The 16518-nt window shown below is 45.4% G+C and overlaps 2 protein-coding genes across 11 annotated transcripts in view; one reads left to right on the top strand and one right to left on the bottom strand.

Annotated features, from left to right (window-relative positions):
• Positions 1-15929, bottom strand: part of KYAT3 (kynurenine aminotransferase 3) — a 58322-nt gene extending 42393 nt beyond the window's left edge. For 2 of the 7 annotated variants that reach the window (XM_047785367.1, XM_047785374.1), the window contains exons 1-2: positions 15848-15929; positions 9093-9186 (exon numbers count right to left, since the gene is read on the bottom strand). In XM_047785367.1, the coding sequence (XP_047641323.1) occupies positions 9093-9185 (93 nt within the window). In that variant the 5' untranslated portion in view covers position 9186; positions 15848-15929. Of the gene's footprint in view, positions 1-820; positions 1027-9092; positions 9187-15847 lie in introns of those variants that run through there. The other 5 variants (XM_047785369.1, XM_047785372.1, XM_047785368.1 and 2 more) reach the window with 4 other exon arrangements.
• An 83-nt stretch (positions 15930-16012) lies between these two features.
• The window catches only part of LOC125130004 (guanylate-binding protein 2-like), a 64351-nt gene continuing 63845 nt past the window's right edge, over positions 16013-16518 (top strand). For 3 of the 4 annotated variants that reach the window (XM_047785361.1, XM_047785364.1, XM_047785360.1), the window contains exon 1: positions 16013-16165. The gene's annotated coding sequence lies outside the window, so the exon portion shown is untranslated. The remainder of the gene's footprint in view (positions 16166-16518) is intronic. The other variant, XM_047785362.1, reaches the window with a different exon arrangement.

The raw sequence follows: 16518 nt of genomic DNA, 5'->3' as shown, positions 1-16518 counted from the left end.
TATACTTCTGTCTGCCTATCAAATCTGATGTTCTAATAACCACAGTGATGAAACTTGGTATCATTTTCCTTCATTCCTTAGCACTTATACCACTTATAGGTCTTCAAACTATACGAATCAGATCTCTAGGTTGCACAGACAGAAATGCAACGTGAACAGTTTAGGGGAAAAGAGGAATTTATTCAAAGGCCAATGTCACCATGAGACGGTAGAGGTGCAGCCAGCCTCAAGGGTAACTGAAACCAGAAGCTGGAACCTCAGCAAGGCTCTCCTTCATCTATTCCTCTAACCAACCTCAGTCTGCTTTTATCCATGAAACACAAGGTGTGCCTCCGTCTTCACCACTGAAGAGTACACTCTCTGGCGCCAGTTTCTAAAGTTCCAGGGAAGAGCTTAGGGACATGCAAGACAGACCCTGAGCGGGTGATTAAAGAAAACTACTAAACAACTTCCAAACCTGCATTTCCTCACCCGTCAACTGGAGAAAAACTTAGTACTTACAGTAGGGGGCAGTTACAAGGATTAAAAGAAATGCCACGTAAAGCACGTGGGGAACACTCAAAATGTTTTCTAAATTACTGCTTGACTTAAAAAATCTATGCTACTCCAGGAAATCAGATATGCCACCTCAAAACATGTCACCTTGACCTAAGGGTCATTTTTAGCTGAAGGCAACTGAGAAGAAGCGAAGAAACACTGCCTCCCCCCGTTTACCCGGACGGGCAAACAACGTCCAGTCACCAGGGACAACCCAGCCTCTCGCCAGCTGAGCGGGCGCCAGAGGATGTTGCACGGCGGACCCTGTTAGCACAGCGCTTACCTTCCACTCCTAAACTCCTTTTCCTTTGGTCACGTCTCTGCACACCTACTGCTCGTTGCTAAGACGCCGAGTTCAAACCACCTCTTTGAGTGGCTCCTCACCGAGTTCTCCTGTGTGTGTGCACAACGCACACGTTACACTGTCTCTTTGCTCTTGGTCTCCTCCGTATTTTCTCAGTCTGATTCTCTGGGTCTCGGCCAGAAAACCTAGGAGGGGAGAGGAGAAAGGATTTTTCCCCCTCCCTACAATACCATTCAGTGGCTCCAATATCTCTTAAATAGTCGCCAAGTGTGCCACGAAATGAGAGAAAGTATTTACACACATATATCTTACACAAGACCTTTATTTAGGATATGCAAATATCTTCTGCAACTCAATAAGAAGACAAACAAGCCAGTTAAAAATGGGCAAAAAGGGAGTTCCCACTGTGGCACAGTGGGTTAAGAACCTGACTACTGTGGGTTGGGTCACCGTGGAGGTGAGGGTTTGACCCCTGGCCCAATGCAGTGGGTTAAACAGGTTAAACAACCTGGTGTTGCCACAGTTGTGGGTCATAACTGGGGCTTGGATTTGATCCCTGGCCCAGGAACTTCCGTATCCATGAGTGCAGTCATTACCGGGAAAAAAAAAAGGCAGAAAAATTTGACAGCTAGAGAAGATATACAAATGACCAAAAAGCACATAAAGGGTGCTCAAGATCATTGAGAAAATGCAAATTAAAACCATAGCGAGGTATCACTAGATACTCCTCACCAGAAAGGCTAAGATTAGAGCGGCTGAGTGTTGGCAAGGATGTGGTGAAGCTGGAACTGTTGTCCAGCCCTCGTGGGAGCGCGAGATGGAACGACCGCTCTGGAAACGTGCTTAGCAGTTACTTCAATCTCCCACACAACGATCCCACTGCTAAGAATTTACCCAAGAGAGACGAAAACCTATGGCTTGTACGCAAATGTTCATAACAACTCTATTCAAAACAATTAAAACCCGGAAAAAACACAAAAGTCCAGGGAGTTCCTGCTGTGGCGCAGGGGAAACGAATCTGACTAGTAATCGTGAGGATGTGGGTTCAATCCCTGGCCTCGCTCAGTGGGTTACGGATCCCATATGCTGTGGCTGTGGCGTAGGCTAGCAGCTGTAGCTCCGATTTGATCCCTAGCCTGGGAACTTCCACATGCTGCAGGTGCGGCCCTCAAAAGCAAAATAAAATAAAGCAAAAAAAAAAAGCTGAACTGTAAAAAAAAAAAAAAAAGTCCATAGACAACAGAATAGATGGGTAAAGAAATAATACATCTACACAATGGGATACTGCTCAGCAATAAAAGGAATGAGCTAAAATACACCACTGGCTAATTTAAAATCATTATGTGTATGAAAGAAACCATACACAAAGGAGTACATACTGCATGATCCCACTTATATAAAATAAAAATTTTTAAAAAGCAAAATAATCTATGGTGACAAAGAGCAAATCAGCAGCAGGACAGACCACAAAGGAACATGAAACGTCTTTCTGGGTTGATGGGAATGTTGTGATGCTGACTGCGGCAGCGTTTCACTGCATATACATTTAAAAATAGTTGTTGAGAGTTTCCACTGCAGCACAGTGAGTTAAAGATCCACTGTTGCTGCAGCTGTGGTGTAGGTCGCAGCTTCAGCTCAGATTCAGTCCCTGGCCTGGGAACTTCCACATGCTGTTAGAGCAGCCAAAAGAAAAAAAAAATACTGAACTGAATACGCTAAATGGATATACATTATTGTATCTTTATAAAGCTGACTTTAAAAAGCTGCCAGGTTCGTTTCTTAAAAACCTAAAGATAACTCTTAGTATACAATCCAGCAATCGCTCTCCTTGGTATCTGCCCAAAGGAATTGAAAAATCATGTCCAGATAAAATCCTGCACACTGATGTTTATAGCAGCTGCTGCTGCTGCTGCTGCTTCTTTTTTTTTTTGTTTTTTGTCTTTTTAGGGCCACACCTGCAGCATATGGAGGCTCCCAGGCTAGGGGTCTAATCCGAGCAGTAGCCATCGGCCTACACCACAGCCACAGTAACGCCAGATCCAACCTGCATCTGTGACCTACACCACAGCTCACGGCAATGCCAGATCCTTAACCCACTGAGCAAGGCCAGGGATCGAACCAGCAATCTCATGGTTCCTAGTCGGATTTGTTTCTGCTGTGCCACGATGGGAACTCCAATATAGCAGCTTTATTCTTAATGGCCAAAACCTGGAAGCAACCAAGATAGGTGAATGAATGGATAAACTGTGGTACATCCAACAATGGAATATGATCCAGCACCAAAAAGAGATAAGCTATCCAGCAATGACATAGAGAAAAGGACATGCATATAACTAAGTGACAGAAGCCAGTCTGCGGCCCTAAGGCCAGGACATGGCCTCTCTGATGACTCTGAGAGCCTGCTCTCAAGTGGTGAGGGAAGAGCCACGATATAGAGAATTTCGGCAGCAAAGATCAGGTAGTTAGAACATCAAAAAATTCCTGTTAATTAAAGAAAACCAGATAGCTCAGGTAAAGGCATCTGGCACTTTTCTGTGCACAGGCAGATGCAAAGTTACAGCTCACGGTGGCCACGCCTCTGATGTGCACCTCAGCTCTCCGGACCAGCACCCCTGATCTCTGATCCTCCGTCCCCTCGGGGTTCATGGCAGGGGGTGGCTGCAGTGGCTGACTGCTAGACAGAGGGCATCCTGTTTCTGTCCTGAGTCCCCTCAGGGCTTACCATTGTGATGGCTTGATGGCCGTGACATCCTCTGCTTACTGACATGGCAGGCGTGGTTTTCCTTGTTTTTTGTTTTTGTTTTTGTTTTTCACTGATACAGGTTACTTGACGTCTCCAAAACGCAGTACCCTCATTTACTGAAAGAAAAAATGCCTACCCGACACAATCGCTCTGATGATGAAATGAGTTCAAGCTACAGTGCAAAAGCTGGTGCAGACTCAGAAAGCAGAAACGATGTCTTTAGATACAAGCAGGATGAGAGCTTTTATCCCACAGTGGGCGAGGAGACGCTGAGTGTGAACTATGAGTACAGCAGATAATGTTTTCACACCAAAAAAGCAGGAACGGGCTGTGTTTTCTTTAAAGAAGGACCGAACGAAGAAAACGTCTGTCTTACTTGCTATAAAGTAAATGCTTTTGTGCTTCTGTGCTGGGCATGTAGATTTTAGAAATCCCTAAAAACCCACTATTTTTTAGGGCAGTTTTAGTTTCAGAGCAAAACTGGGTGTAAAGTTATAGCGAATTCCCTTATACTCCCTTGACACCCCAATAACCTTGCCAACCAACATCAGAGTGGTACATTCGTGACAGACGATGAACCAGCACGGACCCATCATGATCACCCAGCGTCCACAGGTTTCCTAAGGGTTCGCTCTCAATGTTCCACCTTCCGGGGGTTTGGACAACCGTCTTGCGTGTACACGGGACTATGCTCTCGTAGAGAGTGGTTTCCCTACTATGTGGAAGATGAGCGGTAGCAGATGACTGGTGGAAGAAGAGTGGAAACCAGTGGGCTCCAAAGTGCAATCCGAGTGACCTGAGCCTCAGTGAGGACTGGTCTAACATGGGGCACACGGTTCGATGGGGGGCGCTGGCTTCCAGGGGCCTCCATGGACACTGACTCCTCCCTTCTCTCCTCGCTTTCTGCCTCCCACCTTCCATCTCTTTCTCTCTTTCCGTCTCTCTCATACCCATCTATTGATCCAGTCTCTGGCTCTCTGGCACCAGAGACCAACGGAAGTTTCATCTTCCAGTTTCTAAGCCTTTAAGATCTCGGGGCTGATATGAGGGAAAGAATTTCCTCCTGGCTCCTCTTGTTTCCCTTCTTCCTGCGTAGTAATGATGTTTTACTTCACACTTAAAGTATTGTTTCTTTAAAATTACAGGAGAAAAACCGAAGAGTTCTTGTTGTGGCTCAGCCAGTTAAGAACCTGACAGAGAGTCTGTGAGGATGCGGGTTCAATTCCTGGCCTCACTCAGTGGGTTGAGAATCGGGCCTTGTCAGAGGCTGCAGCGTAGGTCACAGATGCGGCTCAGACCCGGCATTGCTGGGACTGTGGTGTAGGCTTCAGCGGTAGCTGTGATGTGACCTCTAACTCAAGAACTTCATATGCTGCAGGTGTGGCCATACAAAGAAAAAAGAAGAAAAACCAAAACGTCTTTGTACAGAAACCAAATGATCCACATGCAGCCATTCTTCCATTATATTACTTTTTTCTCAGAGGAAAGTTTATTTTTCTTTTCTTTTTTTTTTGCTTTTTACAGCCGCACCTGTGGCATATGGAGGTTCCTGGGCTAGAGGTTGAACTAGAGCTGCAGCTGCCGGCCTACACCACCGCCACAGCAATGTCACACCTGAGCTGCATCTATGATCTACACCGCAGATCACAGCAATACTGGATCCTCAATCCACTGAGTGAGACCAGGGATCAAACCTGCGTCCTGATAGAGACTATGTTGGCTTCTTAACCCCTGAGCCACCAGGAGAACTCCTCTCAAAGGCAACTTTTATAGTAAATGTTCAACAATATTAACGATGCTGTGGGTGGGACAGAGGGCCAAGAAGCCTAGAGAGTCTACTCGTGAGCGTACGGGGTCTGGCCTGCTGATGAACAGGGCAGAGGGCTCTGCACGGGTGGCTGCTGCATCGCTGCACTTGCCAATCCAAGTGGGGAGAACACCCAGCTCCCCACATTCCACGTCGCAGCTTGGCACAGGATCTGCGGCAGGCAGGTCCTGGGAGAAGACCGACACAGATGCAGCCCAGGTCTCTGCGGCAGGGTGGACACTTCACTTCCTACAGCCAGAACGCCCTGACCCGTAGCCCCAGCCAGCAAGCTCACAACCTGCCCACTCCACGCTATGGCCTTGCCCTGGATCAGGGATGACTGCCGCAGGAGAGGCATGCGACCTTGACACTGTCTGAGGGGAGATGCGGCACCTACACCAGTCGCCTATCGCGAGGGCACAGGCCTCTCTGCAAGGCGAATGGAGCCTGATTGAGCCCGACCCTCAGGTCTTCTACTCCAACAACAAGGGAGCAGACCCGGCCCCCACGGGTGGTCTTGGCCACAGAGCAGACAGGAAGTCCCATCTCAGGCCACGCAAAAGGCTCTAGGTCCTCCAATACCAACCACAACTCCTAACAAGGTGGTGATGGCCAGCACGCCTTGAGGAAAGACCTGCCTGGCATCTGGAGCAAAACCAGCCCTCACACCAAAGACACTGGACACACACAATCTACGCAGCAATGCTCCCACATACCAAAAACCCCTTAAAGACCACAACAGGTAACTGTTTCTCCTACATTCATAGAGACAGAGAAAGGTAAGTAAAGTGAAAAGGCAGAGGAAACACTCCCAATTAAGACAGCCGGAGAATTTCCCTGAAAAAATAATAATGAAAGAGAAAATCAGTCTACCAGACACTGAGGTCGAAGAGTTAGTAATAAAAATGCTCACTGAATTAAGAAATAGAACCGATCTCAATACAGATTATTTCAACAAGGAACCAGAAACTATAAAGAAGACAAAATTAAAAACAGATAGTTGAGTTTCTGAGATAAAAAAAGCAAGCTAGAAGCACTGAATAGCCAACTTAATGACACAGAAGAAGAGATCCGGCAGATAAAAAAATCACCTAATCAGGACAACAGACAGAAAAACAAATGAAGAAAAAAAAAGAGAGAGCAACATGTGAGATCTAGGAAAAAACATAAAGTGCCAGCTTACATATAATAGGGGTTCCAGAAGGAGAAGAGAGAGGAGAATCAATAGGGTATTTGAAGAGTTTATGGCTGAAAAATTCCCAAACCCAAAGAAAGAACACTAATGCAGGTACAGGAAGCACAGAGTCCCCAACAAAGTCAATGTGAACAGATCCACAGTAAGACATATCATAATTAAATGGCAAAAGTTAGAGAAATCTAAAGTCAGCAAGGGAAAAACAAAGAATCATCTACAAGGGAGCCCCCATGAGACTATCAGTTGATGGAGGACCCAAATAAACAAAAACACAAAATGAAAGAGGGGAAATCTCCATACCACAGAGATCAAAAAAAAAGATCAAAAGAGGAGATCCCCTTGTAGCTCAGCAGAAATGGACCTGACCAGCATCCATAAGGACACAGGTCTGATGCCTGGCCTCCCTCAGTGAGTTAAGGATCTGGCATTGCTGTCAGCTGTGGTGTAGGTTGCCTCCTTTGTTGTAGATGAATTGACCATAGCTGGGTGGGTTTATTTCTGGGCTCCCTAGTCAGATCTGTGTGTTTGTTTCTGTGCCATTACCATGCTGTTTTGGTTACTGCAGCCTTATAGAATAGTCTGCATCTTTTGAGAATATATGCTCTTGGATCAGAAGAATTAATATTGTTAAAATGGGCATACTATCCAAGGCAGTCTACAGATTTAATGTAATCCCCATCAAAATACCCATGACATTCTTCATGGAACTAGAGAAAATAATCCTAAAATTTATAGGAAAGCATAAAAGACCCTGAAATTGCCAACACAATCTCAATGAGAAAAGAACAAAGCTGCAGATATAACCCTTTAAGACTTCAGACTATTCTATAAGGCCACAGTAACCAAAACAGCATGGTAATGGCACAGAAACAAACACACAGATCTGACTAGAGAGCCCAGAAATAAACCCACCCAGCTATGGTCAATTCATCTACAACAAAGGAGGCAAGAATATACACGGAGAAAAGACAATCTCTGCCGTAAGTGGTGCTGGGAAAACTTGAAAGCCACATGAAAAACAATGAGATTAGAACATTCCCTCATACCATATATAAGAAATAAACTCAAGATGGCTTAAAGACCTAACTGTAAGATAACGTGAAAATCCTAGAAGAGAACATATATAAACTCTGACATAAATTTTAGCCATATTTTCTTAGCGTCCCAAGGCGGGGGGGGGGGGGGGGGGGAAGGAAAAAATAAACAAATGGGAACTAATCAAACATCGAGGTTTTGGATAGAAGAAACCGTCAACGAAAAGCAGTGACAACGTACGGAATGGGAGTAAATATTTAGAAAGACGCAAGCAATAAGAAGGTAACATCCAAAATAGAGAGGCACTCATACGACTCAATATTGAAACAACAAAAACCCAATCAAAGATGGGCAGAAGACCTGAATAGATGTTTTTCAAACAGACACTAGCAAGCACATGAATAATTAGCAATGCTCAACATCGCTAATTATTACAGAAATGCAAATCACAAGCACAAGGAGCTAGCATCGCACACTGGTCAGAACGGCCGTCATCAAAAGTCTACAAAAAATAAATGCTGGAGAGGATGTGGAGAAGAGGGAACCCTTGAACAGTGTTGGTAGACATGTAAATCAGAGCAGCCCCTCTGGAAAACAGTACAGAGGTTCCCTAAACAGCTAGAACTAGAAGTACCATGTGGATCTGCAATTCCAGTCCTGGGTATATATCCGGAAATAATGAAAACTCTAAACCCAAAAGATACATGCTCCCCTGGTGTTCATCATATTGTGATTTACAACAGCCAAGACATGGAGGCAACCCCAGGGCCCATCGACAGACGACTGGCTTAAGGAGAGGCGGTATATATATGATGAAATATGACTCGGTCACAAAAAAAATGAAATCTTAATATTCACAGAAATATGGACGGGCCTAGAGGGTATTCTGCTTATAAAATAAGTGAGACAGAGGCAGGAACTATATTACAGCACTTAGATGCAGAATCTAAAAATTAATCCAAAAGAATGTATATACAAAACAGACACAGATTCACAGACATAGAAAACAAACGTATGGTTACCAAAGGAGGGGGAGTTAGGGATAAGAGATTAACAGACATAAACTACTACACATGAAACAGACAGGTAACAAGGAACCACTGTATAGCTGAGGCGCGTATACCCACTATCTCGTAATAACCTATAATGGAATATAGTCTCAAAAAAAAAAAAAAGTATCACTATGCTATACACCTGAAACTAACAATATATTGTGAATCAACTATAAATTAATTTTAAAAATAAAACATAAGGTGAGACAATGAATACCATGCCCCCCGCTAGTCCTGATACATCAACAGGCAAGCAGCTGCCCAGCAAAGGTGAGTTCTAACTGATGACAAGAGATGCGTTCAGCTTACATCACAGAAATACTCTTCTAATAAAATACAAGTAGCTGAAAAATGGAACTTTTTTCGACACTGCAGAATATGTGCACTATCTTATCCGTAAGCGGTGAGGCGGTACCTACGGTAGAGGTAGAAAGTCCAAGGATTTTTGAAGCAGAAACTGTCCTCAGGACTTTACTGCCAAGGGTGCAGAGACTCCTCTGGGCCAAAAACATGCTACAGGATAAAAGAAAAATATTTTAAAAGGAGTAAATACATACTTACATCTCCATTAGACACAGCTAGCTAATAGGCCATAAGCTTGTACAAAACGGGAAAACGTTTTTTTTGACAGCTAAGTTTTCTTTCTATGATATAACCTCTCATTATTAGACTTGCACTAACCATTCTAAGAGAGCCTCCACATACAAATTTATGCATGTGTCATTTTAAACTAGAGATTTGTAAGGATAAAGTGAATTCAAAAAAATAAAGCTCTAATTGAGTCAAGAGCTTTCAGCTACAGCAAATGAAATGCAGAATATTTCCATCTGAGACCTCCTTAAATTCAGAATCATCTGAAGTCACTTGTAAAAGCACGATTTGTAACAATCAAGTTGTTAAAACAGATTATTTAGGAAGTTGTTTGAAAAGGATTATAGTAGGTCCTTGATAAATATAAAGAATTTATGAATGAATCTTCCTTCGTTTTCTCAGATGGTACATTCTGAAACAACTCCATAAGACAGCCAGTAAGCCATTCGAATAGATGCCAGCTGCCTAAGAGGCGTGATTCTGATTTCTCTATCTATAAGGAATTCACTAGCAATCACAAGTAAACAAAGGGAGAGTAAAGCAAAAAGAAATTTTGCTGCTCTGCTGCCACTCAGAGGTCGAAGCATTCAGGCCAGCAGAACTCCCCAGAAAGTTTTACTCCAAACTATTCTAACAGTGGATGGTATTTCCTTTATCTCTAGTAATCAAACTTTTAGAAAAAAACAAAACAAAACATTTTACGGATTCAAAGGGACCGCTGAAAGTAATTATGTTTCAGTATAACTAAGTCATACTGAATGGTAACATTGTTACCAAAATGTTAAGGTTACTGTGAAAAATAACATGTTGGATGTTGCGTAAAAAGTGAAATAGAAAATCCTGACCTTGTAAAAAAAATCTTGGCAGAAGTGGCAGCTTCCTAGCCATTTTCTGCATTACATCAGCCTGGGTAAATTCTCTGCAAAGCACTTTCTGCTCCCTGGTTTAGCTGATCACTCAGTCGTTCATTTAATAATTTAATGTGAGTGTTATAAGCAGGGGCCTGGTGCATTTAGGTCACCTCTGTCTCGTCTGCACTTAGGCGGCGCGTGACAAATGAAAGTGTCAAATGACTGAGCACACCATCAAATTATGTAATCAAATTAAGTGGACTATTTCTGACGAGTCCTTTAGAAAATTTCTTGGTAAGTAATTACCTCTTATGTTTTAGGTCTTTCAAGTCAAAGACCAGGTTTTCTTAAATCAAGAAATGCCTATTCTTGGGTCACTAATAATTCTGTTCAGGAATAAATTAACTAGGGACAGATTTGATATGACCAAATAACAGTAACTACATTGAACAATCTTCATTCAGTATCCTGGAGTTGTTTGATTAAAGACAAATTTTTTCAACAAATAAATGCCCATAAAGGTCAACCTAATTTCTTTGGTATTAGGACAGTATAAGGAAAACACTTTCTTGCAGGTAGAAAGTCAGAGGGGGTGGGGTGGGGAGGGAGGAAAGAGGACTAGGTCTGAACACCTAGATTCTAATACTTATTCCTGATATTAATAAAAGTTCCCTGGTGGTGCAGTGGATTAAAGATCCGGTGTTGTCACAGCTGTGGCACAGGTTCAATCCCTGGCACTGGAATTTCCGACATGTCGGGGGTGTGGCCAAAAAAAAAAAAAAGGAAAAATTACTGTCTTCTGACAAGTGCCAGACTCTTCTTGGGCCTTGTCTCCCCATATTTCAAAACATAAAAAAAAAAAAAAAGAGTCCTTGGTTTGAAGGTCATCTCAGAAGGTACAGAAAGGCATTGGCTGGTCAAGTGTGTGCTTAGATTGCAGGTTTTGGGAGCTTTCACCTCAGTTTCACCACTCCCGCACCACTGCTGCCCTCCCCTGCCTCACTCATATTATCTTCTGACCTGCTGAAAACTCCTTGTTATTCACGAGATTTTGTCATTCTTCTCCAAGTACCGTGATCACCCCTGGTTATGCCAAAGTCGGAGAGATGACCCGTCCAACAAGGGACATCCCCGTGCCTCCTGCTCTTCTCTCCCATCCACCCCGGTCCCTCTCCTACAGTCATACCCTGCACCTTGCCATGACCTCGGTCTGGTCCAACTCCAAAACAATTAATTCAAGACTTCTGTTCTTTGACCATAAACTACCTATCCTTTCAATTTGCTTAATTATTTCAACTAATACTATTCTTCAGTATCATCAAGAATTCCAGGAGGCTGCCAATCCTTTTCCCGATCAGTGCTCACCTTCCTTTATTCTCCAACTTAGATGCACCTTCCACCACCTCAATACTGTTCTTGACCATGGCCTAGCTCCCCTTGTCCGTCATCTCACCCACCTATAAGACCAAGGCCTGGATGGCCTCAATTACACTGTCTGTTCGTCCCGTGAAGCTGTGCCTGGCGAGACAAAGTCACAAAGGATAGGACTGGTTTCACCACAAATTCACGTGATTGACCCCTAACTGACCTCCAACTTTCACTGGCACTTCTACTCTTTTTTCGGTGAAAGACGGCAGAGGAGTTCCCGTTGTGGCTCAGTGGTAGTGAACCCGACTAGCGTCCATGAGGACTTCGGGGTGATCCCTGGCCCTGCTTAGTGAGTTAAGGATCCGGTGTTGCTGTGGCTGTGGTGTATATAGGCCAGCAGCTGCGGCTTAGATTCGACCCCTGGCCTGGGAACTTCCATATGACAAGGGTAGGGCCCTAAAAAAACAAACACCCCCCCCCCCGGCCGCCAAACAAAACAAGACAAAAAGATGGCATAATATGCCATTCCCAAATATGCCACTTTGGCCTAAGGATTATTTTGAGGTAAAGGCACTTGAAAAACAGAAGAGGCGGGAAGAGTGATCTGATCTCGCGAAAGTAGGAGATAAAATTCCCTTGTGAATGATGCATTCCCTGCAGGGGAGGAAAAGAAACTTTTTTTTTTTTTTAGGGCCACACTTGTGGCCCATGGAAGTTCCTGGGCTAGCAGTTAAATTGAAGCTGTAACTGCTGACCTACACCACAGCTCACTGCAACGCAGGATCCTTAACCCACTGAGCGAGGCCAGGGATTGAACCCCATCCTCATGGATGCTACTTGGGTTCATTACCCCTGAGTCACAACAGAAACTCCCAAAAAAAGAACCATTCTTAAACATGGCATCAAAGCTGCGAGAGGGCGGTGCAAATAGACCTCGTTACAGCAATTCTAATCTTTCTTGGGTCTCCGCATAGTTTGGGTTACTTTCCCACAACTGCCCCTCTCTGTTCCTCCGAGCATAAAAGCTCTTGGTCTGGCCACTTCCTTGGGTCTTCATTTCCTTGGGAAAGCTCTGCTGTCCCACAGAACCTATGTGAAACGTGTGCTTTTCTGCTGTTATTCGCTCTTGGGTCAGTTTAATTCTCAGGCCGAGCTGAAAGCCATAAGAAAATGGGCACTATTTCTCTCTCAGTACAAAATGGTTATTTTCAATTCTCCCATATTCCTCTAACCTGAAACCCTCTTTAGTCTAACCTTGCTCTTCTATCACAGAGAAAAAACAGAAGCCATCAGATGGGGACGCTTTCCACCCACATCTAAAAACCAAACCTAAAATACTTCTTTTTTCATCCTTCCTAAGATAATACAGGAAATCGCCCCGCTGCAAGAGGATGGCCCCTCCTGCCACGATGTAGACGCCACGCATCTCACCTCTGGCAAGAGGCCTCGCTCCATTGATTGTTGCCCCTCTTCCATGCATTCTGCTGTCCTTGCTCAAGCTGATTCTAGTTTAAAAGATGCTTTTTTTCTTTTTCTGTCTAGGGCCACGCCTGCAGCATATGGAAGTTCCCAGGCCAGGGGTCCAACGTGAGCTGCAGCTGTGGGCCCACGTCACTGCCACAGCAAGGCAGGGTCTGAACCACATCTGGGACCTACGCCACAGCTTGAGGCAACGCAGGGTTCTGAACCCACTGAGTGAGGCCAAGGATCAAACCTACATCATTATGGCTGCTAGTTGGGTTCTTAACCCTCTGAGCCAAAAAAAATATCATTTTATCAACTGTCTCCTTTCCCTGAATTTATACTCCTTAACCCAGTGCAATATGAATTTTGCACCCATGACGCCACACAGGCAGCTCCTGCACAAGTCAATTTTGAACTTCATCTTGTTAAATCCAGAGGGTATTTTGCAATTCTTGATTTCCTCGGGCTCTCGGCAGCTTTGGATCTGTGGGTCAAACCCTTCTCCCCAAGAAGCACCATGTCCCCTTGGCTTTTGACATATCACAGTCTCATTTCCCCAACCTTCAATGATGGAATTCCTCAAAGCCCAGATCTGGCTTTCTTTTTTTTTTTTCACTCATTACTTCTCACTAGATAATCTCATTGTAGAAGGCATTTTGGGGACACCAGTGAAAAAATGGCTCCCAAGAAAACAAAGCTGGCAGAGAGGTACAGACCCAGAAACTCTGAAGCTTTTCTCTTCTGTTCTTTACATAAACACTTCTAAAAAAAATTTTTGTTTTTATTGAAGTATAGTTGATTTACAATGTTGTGTTAATTTCTACTATGCAGCAGTGACTCAGTTATCCATATATATATTCTTGTCCATATTCTTTTCCATTATGATTTATCATGGGATATTGAATATAGTTCCCTGTGCTATACGGTAGGACCTTGTTGTTTATTCATCTTATATGTAAAACTTTTGTCTCCACTCATCAGCCCAACTCCCAGTCCCTCCCTCCCTCACCCCCTCCTCCTTGGCCACCACAAGTCTGTTTCCTATTATCTGTGAGTCTGTTTTTGTTTCATAGATATGTTGATTTGTGCTGCATTTTTTTAGATTCCACATATGAGATGTTATTCTTCTTTCTCTGATACTTTGCTTAGTATGATAATCTCTAGATCCATGTATGAAATAGACTTTTCGGGAAGCACTTAAAAAAAATTTTTTTTTCTTTGCTTTTTAGGGCCGCACCTGCAACACATGGAGATTCCCAGGCTAGGGGTCCAATCGGAGGTACAGGTGCCAGCCCTACACCACAGCCATAGCCACGCCAGCTGCATCTTTGACCTACACCACAGCTCACGGCAATGCCAGATCCTCAACCCACTGAGCAAGGCCAGGTTTCGAACCTGCGTCTTCATGGATCCTAGCTGGGTTTGTTAACCGCTGCACCACGATAGGAACTCTGAGGAGCACTTTTCTAAAGCAATGAACATTCCACGTGCATACTGACCAGTAAGCTAAATGAGTAAACTGGGATGGCACAGAACAGAAAAGTTGGAGGAAATCAAAAAGTACGTGGCTTTTAATTCTAAACAATATTTTCATTGTGTTTCTTATTTACCCTTAAAAACAATATTCTGTGAAGGAAATCATGAATCAGGGTGATCTAATAAAACTGATTATGGCATAGTATATCTAAGATTAACTCCACAGTCATATACCCATGATCAAGAGAAAACTGTGTTATTATCACTGGAGTAGATGGTTTTAAAATGAAGATACAGAAGATATGTATGGCATAGTTGGGGGTGACCTGAGGCTGAGAAGGCTGATGAATTGTTGGAGGATCCAGGGTGAAAGGTGAGTAAAGCTGTCAAAAGAACTGTGAGACGTTTGAAGCTGTAGATTTCAATCCAAATGATCAGTGGATAATGACTTTGCGTATGGGAAGGAGAGGCAGAAGAAATCAGTTGATAATGTCTCAAAGTCCAGGATGTTCAGGTTAACTGCAAGCTCAAGGAAGATTAAGGTGCGGTGACAGTGAAAAGAGGAAGTGCTAATTAATGCACAAGCCTGGTTAAGAGTTACCACAAACAGCTTTATTTCTGCTTCATGCTCTGGACTTTAGTCCGCTTCTACAGCCATGTCATCGGAGCAAGAGTGGGAAAAATCAGGTAGGTGTAGCTGGCACAAGACAAGTTAGGACACGTGCTCTTGCAAGTTTCTGAAAAGCTGTTTTGTGAAAAGGGAGTCCGGGTAACTAATTGCAAATTTCGTAGAAGGCAGGAACAGGTCTGACTGGTGTTTAAGTTGCAGCAGCTGGGTTTCAGGCCCAGGGGAGCTAGGACTTTGTACAGGGGGGTGTGGAAGGAGCAGCTGCCAAGTTCCTCCCTCAGGTAGCAAAGAAGGAGCCTGCAAGACGGAAAAACTGGGTGGCAGGCGCCAAAAGCAACAAATTGGACAGCTTTCCGCTTTGATTGAGAAACTATGGGCTCCCCTAAGAGTCGTTTCTGCGGCAAGTTGACAGCTCTGTTTTCCTTCGCATGAAGAATCCCCACTGCTGCCAACTGGAGTGGGCGTCAGCTTCCCTCACCGTCTACGAAGTGCCCCAACTGCCAAATCCAGCGCGAAAGGGGCGGACGAGGACGGGCCCAGGGGTCCCACCCGCAGGCCAGCACCTCGGCGCCTCCTCCGCAGCAAACTCCCCAAGGCCCGCGTGGGCCGTATGTACCGGCCGCGCGCCCCGGAGCCGGACACGAGTCCAATCCTGAGCCGAGTCCAGCCCGGCTCTTCCTCCCACCCCGCAGGCGCGGCCCCCGCGCGCACCCAGCGGCCCCCTCCCTCCCTCCCGCCTCCTCTACGCGGCCCCGCTCGCGGAGCCCAGGCGGCCACGGCCTCCCCGCACCCGTACCTTTCCGACGCGCCACTCACATCCCTTCCGCGAACACCTCGCTTTCCGTGGCCCGAGTCCCGCGAGAACTGGACAGTGCGTCGGGGCGCTCCGACGTGGGGCGGGGCCTGGCCGGGAGTCAGAGCGCGGATTGGCTGAGGGTCAGCCGGGTAGTGGGCGGGGCACCGTCGGATGGGGAAGCAGCCGGAGGAGAGGAAGAGGGAAGGGAGATGTGGCTGGGGATGGGCTGCGGGCTCGGACCCTCCGGACTGACAGGATGGGAATGGAGGTCAGACGAGTGTGGGGCAGGATCCGGGCTGCGGGACGTGGCTCCTCCGGGTAAGGGGGGTGGGGCGGGGCGGGGTCTTGAATGTGGTCCGAGATGGGGTGCGACGCTGAGGTCCGGAGCCCTAGTTGGAGGTGTGTGATGGGTTGGGTTGGCCCAGTGATAGGACGCGGGCAGATTTGGAAGGAAAAGCCGGTTGTCGGGTACCAGGGCTTAGGCGAGGGTTGTATTTATCAAGATGTTAGCCGGTGCAGAGAGGGCAAGGCTAAGGAGAGTGTGCAGAAGGGCGCGTGGGTGTATTTATCGCCTGGGGTGGGGGTGAGAAAAAAAGCAGAGAGGAATTTACGTTCCTGAACAGTAAAAGCGGGTGTGATCAGAGGACAGAATGAAGGGGCCGTGGAACTCA

This window comes from Phacochoerus africanus, chromosome 6 (genome assembly GCF_016906955.1).
Source record: "Phacochoerus africanus isolate WHEZ1 chromosome 6, ROS_Pafr_v1, whole genome shotgun sequence".
Classification (NCBI taxonomy): Eukaryota; Metazoa; Chordata; class Mammalia; order Artiodactyla; family Suidae; genus Phacochoerus; species Phacochoerus africanus.
The sequence above is the reverse complement of the archived record's forward strand: the minus strand, read 5'-3'. Positions and strand labels throughout refer to the sequence as shown.